This window comes from Phycodurus eques, chromosome 10 (assembly GCF_024500275.1).
Source record: "Phycodurus eques isolate BA_2022a chromosome 10, UOR_Pequ_1.1, whole genome shotgun sequence".
NCBI lineage: Eukaryota > Metazoa > Chordata > Actinopteri > Syngnathiformes > Syngnathidae > Phycodurus > Phycodurus eques.
Window position 1 is genome coordinate 27,593,366 of NC_084534.1, and position 15,393 is coordinate 27,608,758.

General features: G+C 43.9%; 1 protein-coding gene across 3 annotated transcripts; it reads right to left on the bottom strand.

The window, feature by feature from the left end:
• Positions 1-145: 145 nt before the first annotated feature.
• Positions 146-7,709, bottom strand: LOC133409246 (tribbles homolog 3-like). Of its 3 annotated transcripts, none has more exons than XM_061689025.1 (5): positions 7,599-7,709; positions 6,822-6,965; positions 4,478-4,759; positions 2,948-3,240; positions 146-2,088 (listed from the first exon to the last, which is right to left on the bottom strand). In XM_061689025.1, the coding sequence occupies exons 3-5, from the start codon at positions 4,757-4,759 to the stop codon at positions 1,605-1,607; spliced, it is 1,059 nt and encodes a 352-aa protein (XP_061545009.1). In that variant the 5' UTR covers positions 6,822-6,965; positions 7,599-7,709; the 3' UTR covers positions 146-1,604. The 3 variants fall into 3 exon arrangements, with proteins under 3 accessions (XP_061545009.1, XP_061545007.1, XP_061545008.1); XM_061689023.1 differs by having other exon boundaries at positions 6,822-7,246; XM_061689024.1 differs by lacking the exon at positions 7,599-7,709 and having other exon boundaries at positions 6,822-7,356.
• Positions 7,710-15,393: the final 7,684 nt, after the last annotated feature.

Here is a 15,393-nt window from a genome sequence, read left to right on the forward strand (position 1 = left end):
AAAGGCACTATGAACAACGGCTGTCTTTCTGAACTAATCAGATTTCGTATTCGCGACTCTCACTTTCCTTTCCCATCCAACGTGATCACAAAAAAAAAAAAAAAAAAAATTAAACGGTACAACAGAACACAAACAAAACAGAACATTTTGTGAAACATTTGTATTCATCTTGCAGCTGTTAAGTGGGCTTTTGTTTTTTTACAGTAGGCCTCGAATAAACATCGGCTGCTCCCAAGTCAGTTTCTGGTGGGAAAATTCAAACCTTTTACATGTTAACACAAAACATTGTTGAGCGACCACATGTCAAGAGTCAGGTGAGGGGGGGAGGGGGGGGGGGGGGGACGGACGGACGGACGGACTAGCCTGGAGAAACGAAGCGAGGTAGACCGGGAGCAAGCGGCGTAAACATAAGACACACACGACAACCACACGTCAGTCTAGTGAGGGGAAAAGGAGAACTCTGGCAGAACAAGAGGTGGTTGTTTTCAAATTTGGGCTTTGAATCGCAGTTTTGGGGAAAAAATATGCATTTTGCTCCCAACACAAATTGTGATTATGTAATAGGGAGCGAGCCCTCCCTCGAATCGCGAAAATCGGCGAGTAATTGACACCCACCCGCCCCCCCCCAAAAAAAAGGTTTATGACATGTAGTAGACACAAGATGGCACCGAAGCACTACTTTTCTACTTGTCTCATAGAAGCTCCTCAATCAATTAAATGATTAATTCAAGTAAAGTCATAGTTCCCTGGCACCAAGATGTCACAAAGTAGGGCCAAAGCACTGCATTTCTATTAGACAGGTCTTCAACGCCATCTTGGAGCATTTGAGGCCATTTCACAAAAAGCTGCAGTGTTCAGAATCATTCATTGATTCCCTACCTTCTCACTTTGTAGAGGGATTTTGATATAGTGACCACGCTAAGCACTCGGAGTTTTGCATCGTGGACTATGTAGTGGATAACCTACTCATTACGTATTTCACCACAAAAAAAAAAAAGTGTATTTTGGCCACGATGTTGAAGTGAATTGAGGACTTTCATTTGTGGCATCTTGATGTCAAGGAGCAACGCTGAATTGAGTTTCATTCGGATAAAAATCATGCTTTGCTGCCATCTTGTGGCATCTTAATGTCATGGAGCTAAGCCGCCATCTTGTGGCAACTTGTTGTCAAGGAACTATGTTGAAGCGAGTTCGGGAATTTCATTTACACGAAAAGAGTGCTTTGCCGGCATCTTTTTTGTTCCGCTTTCTGCAGTTAAGTCAGCATTATGAAGCAGAAACTGTTCTCAATTGCTTTAGATGCTTAAATATATTACAATATTGGTGTCAAGAAACTAAGTTGATGTAAGATGTGGAGTTTCATTTTGATTAAAAATACTGCTTTGCCGCCATCTTGTGGCGTTTATAGACAACTATCTTTTTTGGGGGGTGGCGCATAAATTCGCAGCAGGGATCGATCCCTGTCCCTCGCAAATATATCGGTAAAATATAAATGAGTATTTGGTTTTTCAAACGGAGCCGGAGCTGCAGGGAGCTGAAGGCACTTGAGGCTCGGGTAATCCAGGACAGAATCCGGAGTAGTGTGAAGTTTGCGATTGTTTTTTTTAGTGTTTTTCGGCACACGTGGGCACCACCTGGTCGTCGTCCTCGTGTCTCAATCCCGGCGCTCGGCCCGAGCCGCGCCGCTGGGTCGGCCCGAGCGGCGGCGCGCGGCGATCGCTCAACCACGGATGCGCCGGCAGCTCGGAAGCCCGGAGGCGTTCGGCGGGCGACTTTCGGAGCATGCATCCGATCAAGCACTTTGCCGGCGGAGACAGCCATCCGGGAAGGCTGAAGGCCCCGCGGCGGATCTTGGCGAAGAGGGCGGCGGGCCGGGTGTCCTGGAAGGGGTAGCGTCCGACCAGCATAGTGTACAGGGAGACGCCCAGGCTCCACACGTCGGCGGCGCAGCCGGAGTACGACGCCTTGCCGCTGGCCAGGAGCTCGGGGCCCACGTAGGCGGGGCAGCCGTGGCGGTCCGTCATGGAGTCGGAGTCGCCGCGCTGAAGGAGGACGCAGTCGGTGAGGCCGAGGAGGGCCACGCGGGTCCTGCGGAGGAAGAAGAAGAAAATGTCACTTTCACGGTTGGTCGAATTATATAGCGGAATACAATTAGGGCTGAGCGATATGGCCTTTTTGCACAAATCTGATACGCGATCTTAAGCAAACGTGAAAGGTTAGTCAACCCCAGCAATTCGCAGGGGTTGAAGGACCAAGACCTTCCACAAAAATCCATCCATCCATTTTCTTGCGCTTTTCCGGGGTCGGGGTGCGGGTTTCGCAGCCCAAGCAGAAAAGCCCCTACTTCCTTCTCCCCAGCCACTTCGTCCAGCTCTTTCGGGGGAAGACGTTCCCAGGCCAGCGGAGTGACAGTCTCTCTAAGTGTTCCTCGTAGGCCTCCCCCCGGGTGGGACGTCCTCGGAAAACACCTCAACCAGCGAGGCGCCCCGCACAGATGCCCCAACCACTTCATCCGAGTCCTCTCGATGCAGAGGAGCAGCGGCCCAACCCTGGGCTTCTCACGGATGACTGAACTTGTTAACTTTAATTTGTACTATTTTCCATTCTGGGGTTTGCTCTATTTCTCCTGATACCAAACAAGTTGGAAACCATCTTTTTCATCATGAATCACCCGTTGTCGTGCTTGGTTAGGTGCAGCGGCGGTTTTAGTTAGCAACAGTGTTCAAATGAGCTCAAAGGTTCAGTGGACCACCATTTTAATGATAATCGTCCTTACGTGAGATCATCTTTCAAATAAGATGCCGTATTGAACATTTGCTAAGACTCCACACATTCCTCTGACTGATTACGTGCTTCGATAGGTGCTCCTGTTTCGGTTACCAGCAGAGTTCAAATGGCAGTTACACACACAAAATAAAAAAATCTACGAGTCCGTGGTTGGACTCACCTGAATCGGTCGGTGAAGACGAATCGGCGCAGCTTAACGTCCCTTAGCACCACGCCGCTGCGGTGGCAGTGCGCCACGGCCTCGAGCATCTGCGCGAACACGAGCCCCGCCTCCTCCTCGCCGAGGCGCTTGCTGCTGCGCACGTGCGCGTGCATGTCTCCGTGATGGGCGGCCAGGAACAGGTAGGCGCCGTCCCGCTGGATCACCGTGTCCAGGAGGCCGCAGATGTTGCCGTGGCGACCCAGCCGGGCGTAGACCGCCAACTTCTCCTGGTAGCTGGACAGGGGCAAGACCTGTAACCGTGGCAACCGGGTGGGTTAGGTGTCATGTGATATATCGCATATCACATGGCATTTTATCGTTCCAAAAGATTATTGTATACGCTTATTATTATCTGTTTATTCTATTTATTATTTTCATTTTTAAAACACAGGACAGGCTCCAGCACTTGTGAGGAGAAGCGGCTCAGAAAATGGATGGATGGATTTTTTTAAACAATCACCCGCCCGGGTACACCCTGAACCGGTCGCCGGCCAATCGCAGGGCACACACAAACAAACAACCATTTTTTTTTTTTTAATCGCGGCACGGTGTATTACTAGTTAGAGCGTCAGCCTCACAGTTCTGAGGACCGGGGTTCAATCCCCGGCCCCGCCTGTGCGCCGTTTGCATGTTCTCCCCGCGCCTGCGTGGGTTTTCTCCGGGCACTCCGGTTTCCTCCCGCATCCCAAAAACATGCATGAATTGGAGCACTTTAAATTGCCCGTAGGTGTGAACGTGAGTGCGAATGGTTGTTTGTTTATATGTGCCCTGCGATTGGCCGGCGACCGGTTCAGGGTGTACCCCGCCTCTCGCCCGAAGATCGCCGGGATGGGCTCCAGTAGGCCGAGGAGCGGCTCAGAAAATGGATGAATTTAAGTCAACGGTGGTACTTGGTGGAAAATGCTTGAGAACCACTCTTCTAAATCATAAAGGTTATAAAAAGTATTTGTCAAATTTAATTACATATGTTGAACATCTAAATGGGTTTATTATAGTACAATAAGTATGACATTTATGACGAATTAAAATGTAAGTCAAATTTGTATACATCTTTTTCAGTTCATTTGTTTTATTTGATCAATGACCTGACCAAAAATGTACATTTGAAAAAAAATGCATTGCTCATATAACATAATTGGTCAATTTACTTATTGTGAATACTTTTATTATTATTGCTGCTTTCAATCATAAAATAAGATAAAGTATTAGTAAAATAATAAAAATCTAATTAAATGATTGGTTAATTACAATATATACTTACTAAATTCTCAATTAAAACAAGCAAATTCTAATTTTTTGGTTCCTATTTTACACAGACATTTGAACCTTTATATGGCCAAAAAAAAAACCGAATTGCTTTTCAATTTCTTGATTGTCAATAACAAAATATTTTTTTGAAAGTGTCAATCCATCTATCGATATAGGTCCACTATATACACATGCCTATGTAGTGACGAAGCAGAGTGAGTGAATGCATCCGGATGTTACCTGACACGTGTACTGCTGCTGCGTGGCGGCGTGCACCGCTCTGTACGTGTCCTCGCCCTCGCAGCGCTCAAACAGGAAGTAAGGCCCAACCCGGACTTTTGATTGGCTTTGGTTGGACTGAGGGGAGGGGCTTTTGGCTGGACTGAGGTGAAGCGGTGGGCCCGCGTCAGGAGGAGGAGGCGGCGGCGGAACGTCCGGACAGACTCTTTTGCATTTGGGCGACGCATCCTGGGGCTCGTCGAGTAATCTCTTTAAACAGCGCTCGGCCACGCCCACACTCATCTGTGATTGGAGGAGAGAAATGGCTTGTTGACATTGCAGAAGCTACAGCAACTTGAAAACTGATTAAAGGCCTCTTTATACTCCCGCCAAAGTGCATGTTTGAAGTGAGTTGAGACATACACCCGTTCCATTCGACCTAAGTAGTGCTTTGCCGCCATCTTCTGGCTGCTCGAGGCAATCGGGTATATGCGGAACGTCGGAATTATCGCTTTCCACTCGGGGTCGCCATCCTCACGTTCCAGTCAAATATCTTTAGTGAGTTTGAGTTTGTGCGTGACGTGCGAGTCAGCGAATGAGAACGTAGAGTTGGCGAACTCGGGTAAGCGGCTGGCTGTTAATTGGCTAGCCGTTAGTCAAACCGCGCGCTAAACGCCCGCGCGTCAGTGGCGGCCGTAGCCGCTCGCATATGAATGTGGTTATTTCGCGCATATTTCATTACCGGTTGTTGAATGAAGCTTGAATGGCCAACGTGCCAACAGTGGCGTCTTTGAAATTACACTTTGAACCTGAAATTTTAAGTCTCTACTCAACCGCGCCCTCCGCGGTTTCCCTTCGGCCCATAAATATCGCCGCGGTAAAACGTGGGGAGGGCGCGTGCGGGTATCAACTCCGACTGTGCCCCTCACGCGTTAACATGTCTATAGGCTCCATGATGCAACTTCCTGTAAGCTGACAGACACTTTCAGATCGTTGCATCAGAGCACAACGCTTTATAGTTTTAACCGTTTTAAATAGCGGCGACCGCACACGCACGCGAGACCACACACACACCCACCGACCAACCCGTCAACAAGCGCGCTCGTATTCCCCCGAAAACTACTGATTTATTGTTTTCCTTCGTTTTAAAGAGACGCAGTTGACCAACCCTCCTCTGGTTGAACAAGCAGAGTGAGTCACCATGGAAACAACATCCTGTGACACACGCAAACACGAAGGGAAGGTTGGGCTTTTGGACCTTCAGTTTCACAATGACACACAAACTAATTGCCATGTGACTGACACTTGATGTCATAATGCTCCTCACTGTCATCACTAATATATCAGCCCAAAACTTTCTCGACTTTGATCGCGCGTCAGTGGGAAACTTTCAGGGTTGATTCAAACTTTATAGGAATGATGAAAGTACGCGTCAGTGGGAAGAACAATTTTTTGGGGGGCACATTGACTTTTTCTTGGTCGGATTAAGAGTAGCTGCATCCCAGTTGAAAACGTTCTCGGGTTGACGAAAATGTCCGTCTGGGTTTGATGAACGCGTACGAATTGGTCAAAATGTTTCTTGGGTCGCTGAAGAGTGCAATTGAACACAATACTCATTCAAGTATTTGACTAACAGCGTGAGTTACACAAACATTTAGCAGTCAGATATAGGCAGGATCTTTTTGGTCACACTTTTCACGAGCGATGAAGAAGAAAAAAAAATACCTGCATGAATTGATCGTCAACATAATTTAAGCCTATACATTTGAGATTTGTCCCTTTTTTTTAATGATATTTCACAACACGCTCGTGGATGGACCACACTTTATGAAACCCTGCACCCAACTCCCAAAATTGAAAGACTGTTACTACTTTTCATCATTTTAAAGTCCCTTGAAACATTCACACCTAGGGGCAATTGAGAGTGGTCAATTGACTGAACGTGCATGTTTTTGTAATGTGCAAAGACAAAAAAGCATACAAACGCGAACCCTGAACCACAGAACTGTCAGGCAAATGCACAAACTTCTAAACCACCATATTGCCCCTCTTGTTTATTTGAGATGATTTGTTTTTTGGTTGTTGTTGTTTTTTGCATCACAAGGAGAAAAAAAGTATTGTAAAAATAGATTATTTTTTTTAACACATGATTTAAACATTTTAATTTCCCATTTCTGATCCTTTTCCTTTTGGGGGGGGGGGGGGAAGTTTTCACCATTTTGAAAATCCCTGCTTAAATTACTACGTTGTATCCAACTTCTTATCAAAATTAGCCTTTTGAATTTAAGTTGTGTTTTTTTTTATTATTATCATTTAAAGTGCTTTTAAAAAATAAAAATAAAAAATAAATAAATAAAAGTCTTACCTTGCACTGGACGGCACCTCCAGATCCAATAGAACCCGGCGGAGGTCGACAACGACAAGCCCCGTTAAGGACGAGTCGTCGCGGCCATAGCGGCAGCTGTGCTCCCGGGGAAAGCTGAACGGGCTGGCCGGGGTGTGACGCCTGCTTCTCGGTTGCGCAAACCAGCGGCAGACGGGCGGTGAAAAGCAAGGCAGAAAGAGTTTGTTTTACATCCGAAAGCGGACTTTTTAGTTGTGTTCTGTTCCCTTTTGAAGCCAAATAGATGAGTCCGCTGCGGGTCCGGTAGAACTTTTTATCCGGACCGGGAGGACCGAGAAGTGAGCGAGCCGAGCGACTTTGCCTTTGTTTGGGTCTACTCTTCGCCATGTGACGTAATCGCGCTGGGCGGGAAGGAGGGGGGGGGGCGGGGTTTCGATGCTGCAATACTGAGTCGATCCGTCGTCAGGCAGCAGACACGTCACACATTCATACACACGTGATACAACATTCATAAACATAACAAAACATCTTGCATCAACTTCCAAGACGACCTTTTCCCCACTTCCTTGTTGATAGCGCACTTATAAATCCCTAGCAGATTAAAATAATACGAAATGTATTGATATATATATATATATATATATATATATATATATATATATATATATATATATATATATATATACACAGTATCCACTGCACTACTCCCAAGAAGTTTACAATTCTGGGATTTGAAAAAAAAAAAATATATATATATATATATATATATATACATATGAACAGAAAATGCACTACTACCTTTACAGGTGAACTTCATTTGACAGTCTCCAGGGGCGTTTGTAGGATCCGAAATTTAGGGGTGCTGGGAGCCATTCAGGAACTCCCCAAAAATAGAAACGCTGATGACAAGCTGACGCTGACAAAGCTGAGTGGCCACTTCCTTTCGAGAACATCCGGTTTGAAGCCTCGCAGAGCGGTGCAAAAAAAGGGGAGTGGCCACTCAGTGTCAGCAGCGGGTTGCAAAACAGACACTGGAAGAGTCACAGAAAGGCATGGGAGTGGATGTCCTTGGAAAGTTTCATGGATTCCACGATGCAATTTGAAGACGTGCTCTATAGAAAATGGATGAAATTGATCATTTTGGGGAAAAAAATAATAAATAAAAATAAGTGTTCTGATCATTTGTTTGTCTCTTGTAAATATTTCTTTTAGTATCTCATACTTTGTATTGATCAATGTAGTTTCTATCTTCTAGCTCTCATGTAATATATTATGTTATTGATTGGCATATGTAAATTGCTTAACTATATATTTGTATTTTTTAAGTTAATATATTACATATTTTACAGTACAGAATACGAAAACGAATATATGCACCTTCAAAATATTTTTTACGCACCTTAAAAATATGCTTAATCAACCTTTACTGTGCATTATTCGTTCAGTTTATTGGCATTATTATTTTATTATTATTATTTCATTCATGATAGTATTGTGACGCCATCAAGGCGTGCTCGTTTGGGTTTGGTGTGGAGGAACGCCCCTCCCAGGCGTGACATTATTATTATATTTTTTTGTTATTATTATTTTTTATTTTTTTTTTTTGTCTCAAAAAGTGAGCAAACGTGCGGACAATTCCCATAATGGGAAGAGAAGGATGATGATTTAGCGAGGACGGGACGTGCACGTGTGGACACAGGAAGCAAACTAACGACCTGCTGCTGCACAGGAAGTGAGGTCACCGGGCTGTTAGGCTTCCTTCCTGTCTCGCCGGTGTGCGTGCACGTGTGTGCGTGCGTGTGTAATACAGTACGTGTAGTCTCCTTGGCCTCGATTGGACAGATTGCAGCGGACAAAGCTTAGCTGCCCTGGTTCCACACGCACAAGCGCGCACACACATTTTATTTACATTTTTTTTACTAAAATGAAAATATTCAATATTTATTTATCACGTATGAGTAGACCCCCAACAATGGCCGAAAAGACACAGGAAGTCTGCCATTTGGGTTTGAAGCGGCCATTTTTTGCCCTTCAAGATGAACTTTGGAAAATTCAGCCCCCGAAGCCTGCCGTTGCACTCGGCAACAGGAAATTGGCTCAACATGAGGCGACCCACCAAAAGTCTCAAGAAGCCACACCCGAAAAGTCGCCATTTTGGTTCGGAGTCGCCATTTTGGTTCGGAGTCGCCATTTTCGGGTCATTTGGGCCATTTCCAGGGGTCCTTTCCAGACAAACTTAGGGATTTTCACATTAACTGACATTTGATGGACCGTTATCGTTGTTTTGAATACTTTTATTGCTATTATTCCCATTCTTATTCATGACAGGACAAAGTTTGGCTGGCCTTGTTCTGCACTTGCGCGCGGACACAGCAGGTTATCTTCACGTGGTTAGCGTGTTTTCATGGCACATGATGAAATATTGAAGAAACAGAAGAGTGTATGCTACGTATGTGTGCGCGCGCGTGTGTGTGTGTGTGTGTTAACCTCTTATTCATAAGCGACGTGATGAAATCAGAGGCCAAGTGTCTGATTTAACGATGGCCTGAGCAACACACACACACACACACACACGCGAGCGGGCGGGCGGGCGGGCACACACACCCACACCCTCATTCTCTGGATGACTGCGCCACCTGCGCTGCTTTGATCCCTGCCCGATTCCACTTCCTGTGATTTGAATCTACTTCCTGCAGTGCGCTTTCTAGTCCGTGTAGCTCCGGGGCATGCCGCACCGGCGCCCCCCCCCCCTCGCCCCCCAACCCTCCGCCGGGAGCTTCGAGAGGGGCCTCGGGCTGCGAGGAGCTCAAAGGTCCCTGTGAGCAAATTGTGAGCAAATTGTAAGTAAGTGCGCGCGCCTCCAAAACGTTTAAACACGAGTGTCTTTCATCGGGCGTCCCAACAGCTCAAATGAATCAATAATATTCATTCTAGCCGGAAGAAATTCAAAACGACTGTCCATGTGATGTTGTATTATTACATTCCCTCACCCAATGAGACGCGAATCGGTAAGGAATCAGACTGATGGCGGTATTGATGGTGGGAATTCTTTTCAATTCCCGTACCTTATCATATCGTAATAGGAGTGGCTCATATTGAGATAACTTTTATTTGCCCCGCAATTGGTCAATTTGCGATGAACTTAACACACAAAAATGTGCAATCGTATTGCAATTGAAGTGAATTGTATCCTAATTGGATTGAAATACACCGTAAGTGAAATGAATTGTAAGGTCCATAACTGGAATGAATCTGATTGTAATTTGAACAAGTCATATTGTAATTAGTGTTGCTACTGGATCAGAACCGGCGTGACTCGAATCACATTGCAATTGGAGTGTAAGGTATTACATCATAATTGGTCTGAATTGCACCGTAATCGGAGTAAATCGTCTCATAATTACAACGAATCGTCTCATGCTCCATCAAAGTGCCCGATGGAGGCGCACGTCCCAAACTAATTGGCAAAACATCAAATCGTTTGCAAATCGCTCGGCGCGTGCGTGCGTGTGCGTGCGTGTGCGCGCGCGCGCATGTCAGAGGCCGGCTGACCCAGCCTGGCGTCAGGATGGCGCAAAGACAAAGCGTGGAGCCTGGCTTTTTCCTTAATGAGTCTTTAGTGGCAGCGGACGTAACGAACGAGTGACTGATGCAACGTACCTGGGGAGACGCGTCGAAAGTGGCGCCGGCTCGCTCGCGTCTTTTCAATAAAGCCCGAAGTGGCAACGTTGCAAGACGCAACTGATGGAGCATCAGCCGCCTCACTTTGTTGCACATGATTGCAATGGCTGTTGGTTTGTTTGTTTGGGAGCCAAGTGTGTCAATTCTGTTTTTTTTTTTTTTTTTTTTTTTTTTTTTTTCCCCCCTATCTGGCCTTTAAACAACCAATCATCGTGACCCAAAAGGTGAACAGAAGTTTTGGAAAATTCAACCACCGAAGCCAGTTTCGCTTAAAGAAACGTCACATTTGGTAGACATGACCAATACACAGGAAAGTCTGCCATCTTGATTTCACGTCATCATTTCAGGGTCACTTTGGCCGTTTCGGGTGAGAAATACGTGTCGTCGATCTGAGGCCTACTTTGCGTCCAAACCAGTGAGAAAGGGGAGAAGAAAAAAAAAAAAAAAATAAAAAAAATCAATAAATAAAATACACTGTTAGGTCGCTTAGCAACCAGCGTCAAATACAGGCACGCTTGCATAATTTCCATTACTTTTCGCCATTAGTTTTTGTAAATGTGTTACTCACGCCAGTGGTGTTGATAGACATTGCTAGAGGGTCAAAGGTTGCACACATGCACACACACACACACACACTTGTGCAACACACACACACCATGTCACAGAGGATGGCGTTGACATGCCAACAGTTACCGCCGGTTTCATCACAGAGACAATCCCAGACAGCCCACTGTGTATATGTGTGTGTGTGTGTGTGTGTGTGTGTGTGTGTGTGTGTGTTAATACCCACAAACAGAGGTCATCACGGATGATGCAAAAGTGTTATAAGGAGATACTTTTCCAGTGTCTCCGTGTGCGCGGTGTAGCTCAGGCCAGTGAGCGCGGAAGGACCAGCTCCGCCAGAGTTTTGCTTTTTCTTTGACTTTTTGTCTATTTCGTTATAATGTGTGGCGGGCTTTTGGGATTTGGGATTTGGGATTTGGGATTTGGGATTTTGTTTTTCGAGCAGATCGGGAAGAAACATACCCCCTAAACAACGTGCGCCATTGTCTTTGAGTGCCTTGAAAAGCACTATACAAGTGGTATGCATCATTAACCGTCAACAATTGGTTTTATTAAATAATGGATACCATTCTTTTTTTCCAGACAAATTCTCCACATAACAATCCATTGTGACAAACTGGAAAGCATTTTATTTGAATTTCTTTCTTTTTAAAGAAGACATCACGTGTACAGTACATAAACATTCACCTGCAAATGAAGCGCAGAACGTACTGCAGCTGGGGTGCCGATCAGGGGAAGTTCTGCGGCTTTTCTACGTCCAAATGAGCACAGTGGCCTCCAACACCCGTAAATTGGAAGACATTTACAACTACCGAGACTTTTCCAGAAAAAAATGTAATTGCTTAGTTCTCCATTTGTTATCAATTTGTAAAAAAAAAAAAAAGAAAAAAAAAAAAGAAAAAATTCTAAAACACCTTTTTTGATGTTGACATGAAGGCCAATTTTAAGGTTAAATCTGATCATTGTATTTTGTAATAGGACTGCAACATAATATGTGGAAAATGTGAAGCGCAGATGCACTGGATTGAATATACAGCCGCAAATCTTATTCATAAGATTCAACATTAATAGCTGGGTTGTTGCCAGGGAGTCTGAAAACAAAGTTACGACTTTCCCAATTTTCATCAACACATGAACATAAAATAGTAATACATTTTTTTAAAAATAATAAAAAAAATGTAACATGCGTGTGTGCGTGTGTGTTTCCATCCTTTGATTGCTCTCCTGCTGTACGCCCGTCAAATGCAACTTCGGGCAATACCCATCACTCACACACACACACGCACACACACACACACGCGCACGCACACGCACTCCATCTCCCACTGAAACAAACAAAACAAAACAAAACACACACACTCGCTCTTTCCATCACCATCAGGCTGCTTTCTGTCGTAATGATGTGCAATCAACACGCAACGCTGACCAACACGCGCACACACACACACACACACACACGCAGGCCCACGCACATACACGCATACACAGGGCTGGTTGAAGGATGAAGTCAGCCTGTGATTGCAGAAGAGTTACAGTATTGACTTTTTCCATTCACATGTGTTTGTGTGCGTGTGTTTATGTGTGTGTCGTCACGACCTCATGAGCTGCACAGTGCCTCGATAGCTAGCTGGTTAGCTAGTTAACCTCCATAAATATATAATATATACATCTAATATATATATATATATATATATATATAAAGTAAATAATTAAATAAGGAAATCATTTTACATTTATATTTCACATTTGTATTGGTCTCAAGTAATTGGTCAATTTACTGTCAACTCTAAAATGAAAAAAATAAGTAAACAATTGCAGATTATTTAACATTTTGTATTTGTATTAAATAATTAGATGATTGTAATAATACAATTAAATATATGATAACAATAAACACTTTTTTTTATCGAACCATTAATTTATTTTCAATTGTAATAGTATTATTAGAGTATAAAATCTTTACATCTGAATTTAACATTTTGTATTAATCCCCTTAAGTAATAGGTGAATTTAGTCATTCTAAATAATAAATGAGAACATTACTAAACTAAACAATTTTACATGGAAAGTAAAGGTAACAAGTGTTATTTATTTTATGGAATAATTAATTAATTGTTAAATAAAATTAAAACATCGTAAAATTTAAAAATACACTTTGAACTGTATCTCTTTAATTTAAATGTTTATACATTAAATAACTAATTGATTAATTTGAATTACATTTATAAGAAAATTGTAAAAAAAAAAAAATGAGAGGGAATTAATATGTAATTTGAAGAAAATATTTTACAGACACATTTGTTTTCATTTTTTATTGATGAATTGATTGCATTTATTTATCTACAGATGTTGTTCACCAATAACCAATATTAGGGAAGAAACCCATCTATGATACACACCAGGAGGACGGAAGGTGCTCTATGAATTTATATTTGGTCAGTACGTTAATATATATTGTTGCAAAGTTGACTTTTTGTGTAAAGCAATACTGTCCACGACCACCAGAGGACGCCAAAGCTCCACACCAGGTGACCACTTACTTTTGGCCATTTCTGATTCACCGTCAAGCGTTTCTCACATGACAACCATGAGGTTTGCATCATGAACCCAGCTTTAGTCATTTAGAAACCTTACGGATGGTGTTTAGAATTCACGAGGACTTGAAGGCAACGTGTCGCATTTCACTCTGCCTTTAGAGTCCGATTATGTTTTCAAAAAAGAGTTCGGGTTTCGAGTTCAGATTGGGTGTTTCAAACTTGAGATAGGGTTTCAAGCCAGGGTTTGGGTTTTAAGTTAGCCCGCGTCAAATTTGGGTTTCAAATTTTTTTTTTTTCTTTTTCAAATGAGTGTTTACTGATACCGAGTTAGGGTTTTAAATAATATTTAGGCTTCCAAGCCGGGTTGCGTGTTTCGAATATGGGTTAGGGTTTCAAATGAGGTTTTTTAATTGTTTGACGGTGATATTCTTGTATTTCCTGTTGTTTCTTCCTCCGCCATAACAGCTGTCCCCGAAAGCGTCCTCACAAGACGTCGCTAAACGATCCTGTCCAGTAATTCCAAGTCACCCGACACGGGCACAACGAGGACGCACGCGGTTTTGCCGCGCATCCATCCGTCTTCTACACCGCTTATCTCACTGCGCGCTTTGTTAGACACGCCCGAGCGCTGACAATGCGGCCGCCAGTTCCAAATGTCTCACTGACTGGCTGCCCGCATAGTTGACACTGTGCACATCGTGACGGACATGAGGCCCAAATAAGAAGAATTACAACAATTGCAACGTTTCAAGGTCGTGGCTCCTTTTTTTTGGGGGGGGGGGGGGGGGGGGGAGATTGTCATTTACACCCACACAAAATGCGTTTTATGGACTTCTGTTTACATGCAACTGTGACGCGCAAGTAAATGTCGACATTTTGAAGGAAGCCACTTATAAGTGGATCACACAAATGATGTAGAAAGATATTCAAATTATGACGTGGTTATTTATTTCTTCAGTTATATGTGTGTGCCAACGCGAATAGTCTGCAAACTGCGGCGTTAGGTGCGGAGTTAGCCGTTAGCCGTTAGCCCGACATTCCGACGAGCCAAAGCCTCAGCGTCAACGTTGACCAAAAAGAAATGAAACGAACGAAGCTTGTTTTCCCGTTTCACTTTCGACATGTCGGGAGTCGGACAATTCGTCCGTCTCCCGACATGTCGCCATTTCTCTCCCTCAGCACCCGCGTGACAAGCTGGGATGAATTCATCTCATCTTTATCTTCTACTCCAAAGCTGTGCTGATCTCAAATCCAAAGCGACGCAACGGAAACATCAACAGCGATGCGTCAGTGGTTTACAAACTTTGATATATATATATATATATATATATATATATATATATATATATGTATATATGCAAATTGGGAAGCATTGCGGTGGCTGTCATTTGTGTCACACAAACGTCTTAAATGTCAAACATGCTTTTTTTTTTTTTTTGGTTTGTTTCTTTTTTTTCTCCCCGAGGCGACGCCTTCAATTTCCACGTAACCGCTCGCGGCGCTCTGCTCATTAAGCCGCTAATCGGCTTCCTTGTGGGCCTGCTACAGTACGCCACCGCTTCTTCAAAAATATCAAAACATATAGAAGCATCATCACAATAACACACACACACACACACACACAGTGGAAATTAACACTGAAGGAAAAACAAACAGTTGCAGTCTTAAAGTGAAATAAATGAAGTTGACTTGAATTGGAATTTTCTTTGTCATTCGCGCGTGAGGCGTTTGAAGTCAGCTGATCACAGCAGCATGTGCAGCCCGTTAGCGTGTTAGCGCGTTAGCGGTCACGAGACAGCCACAATCTCGAC

Coding starts and splice junctions, on each gene's coding strand:
- LOC133409246 (XM_061689023.1), bottom strand. Junction 4,760..6,821: donor GAGGTGCCGTCCAGTGCAAG/GTAAGACTTTTA, acceptor CTCCAATCACAG/ATGAGTGTGGGCGTGGCCGA. Junction 3,241..4,477: donor AGCAGCAGTACACGTGTCAG/GTAACATCCGGA, acceptor CCACGGTTACAG/GTCTTGCCCCTGTCCAGCTA.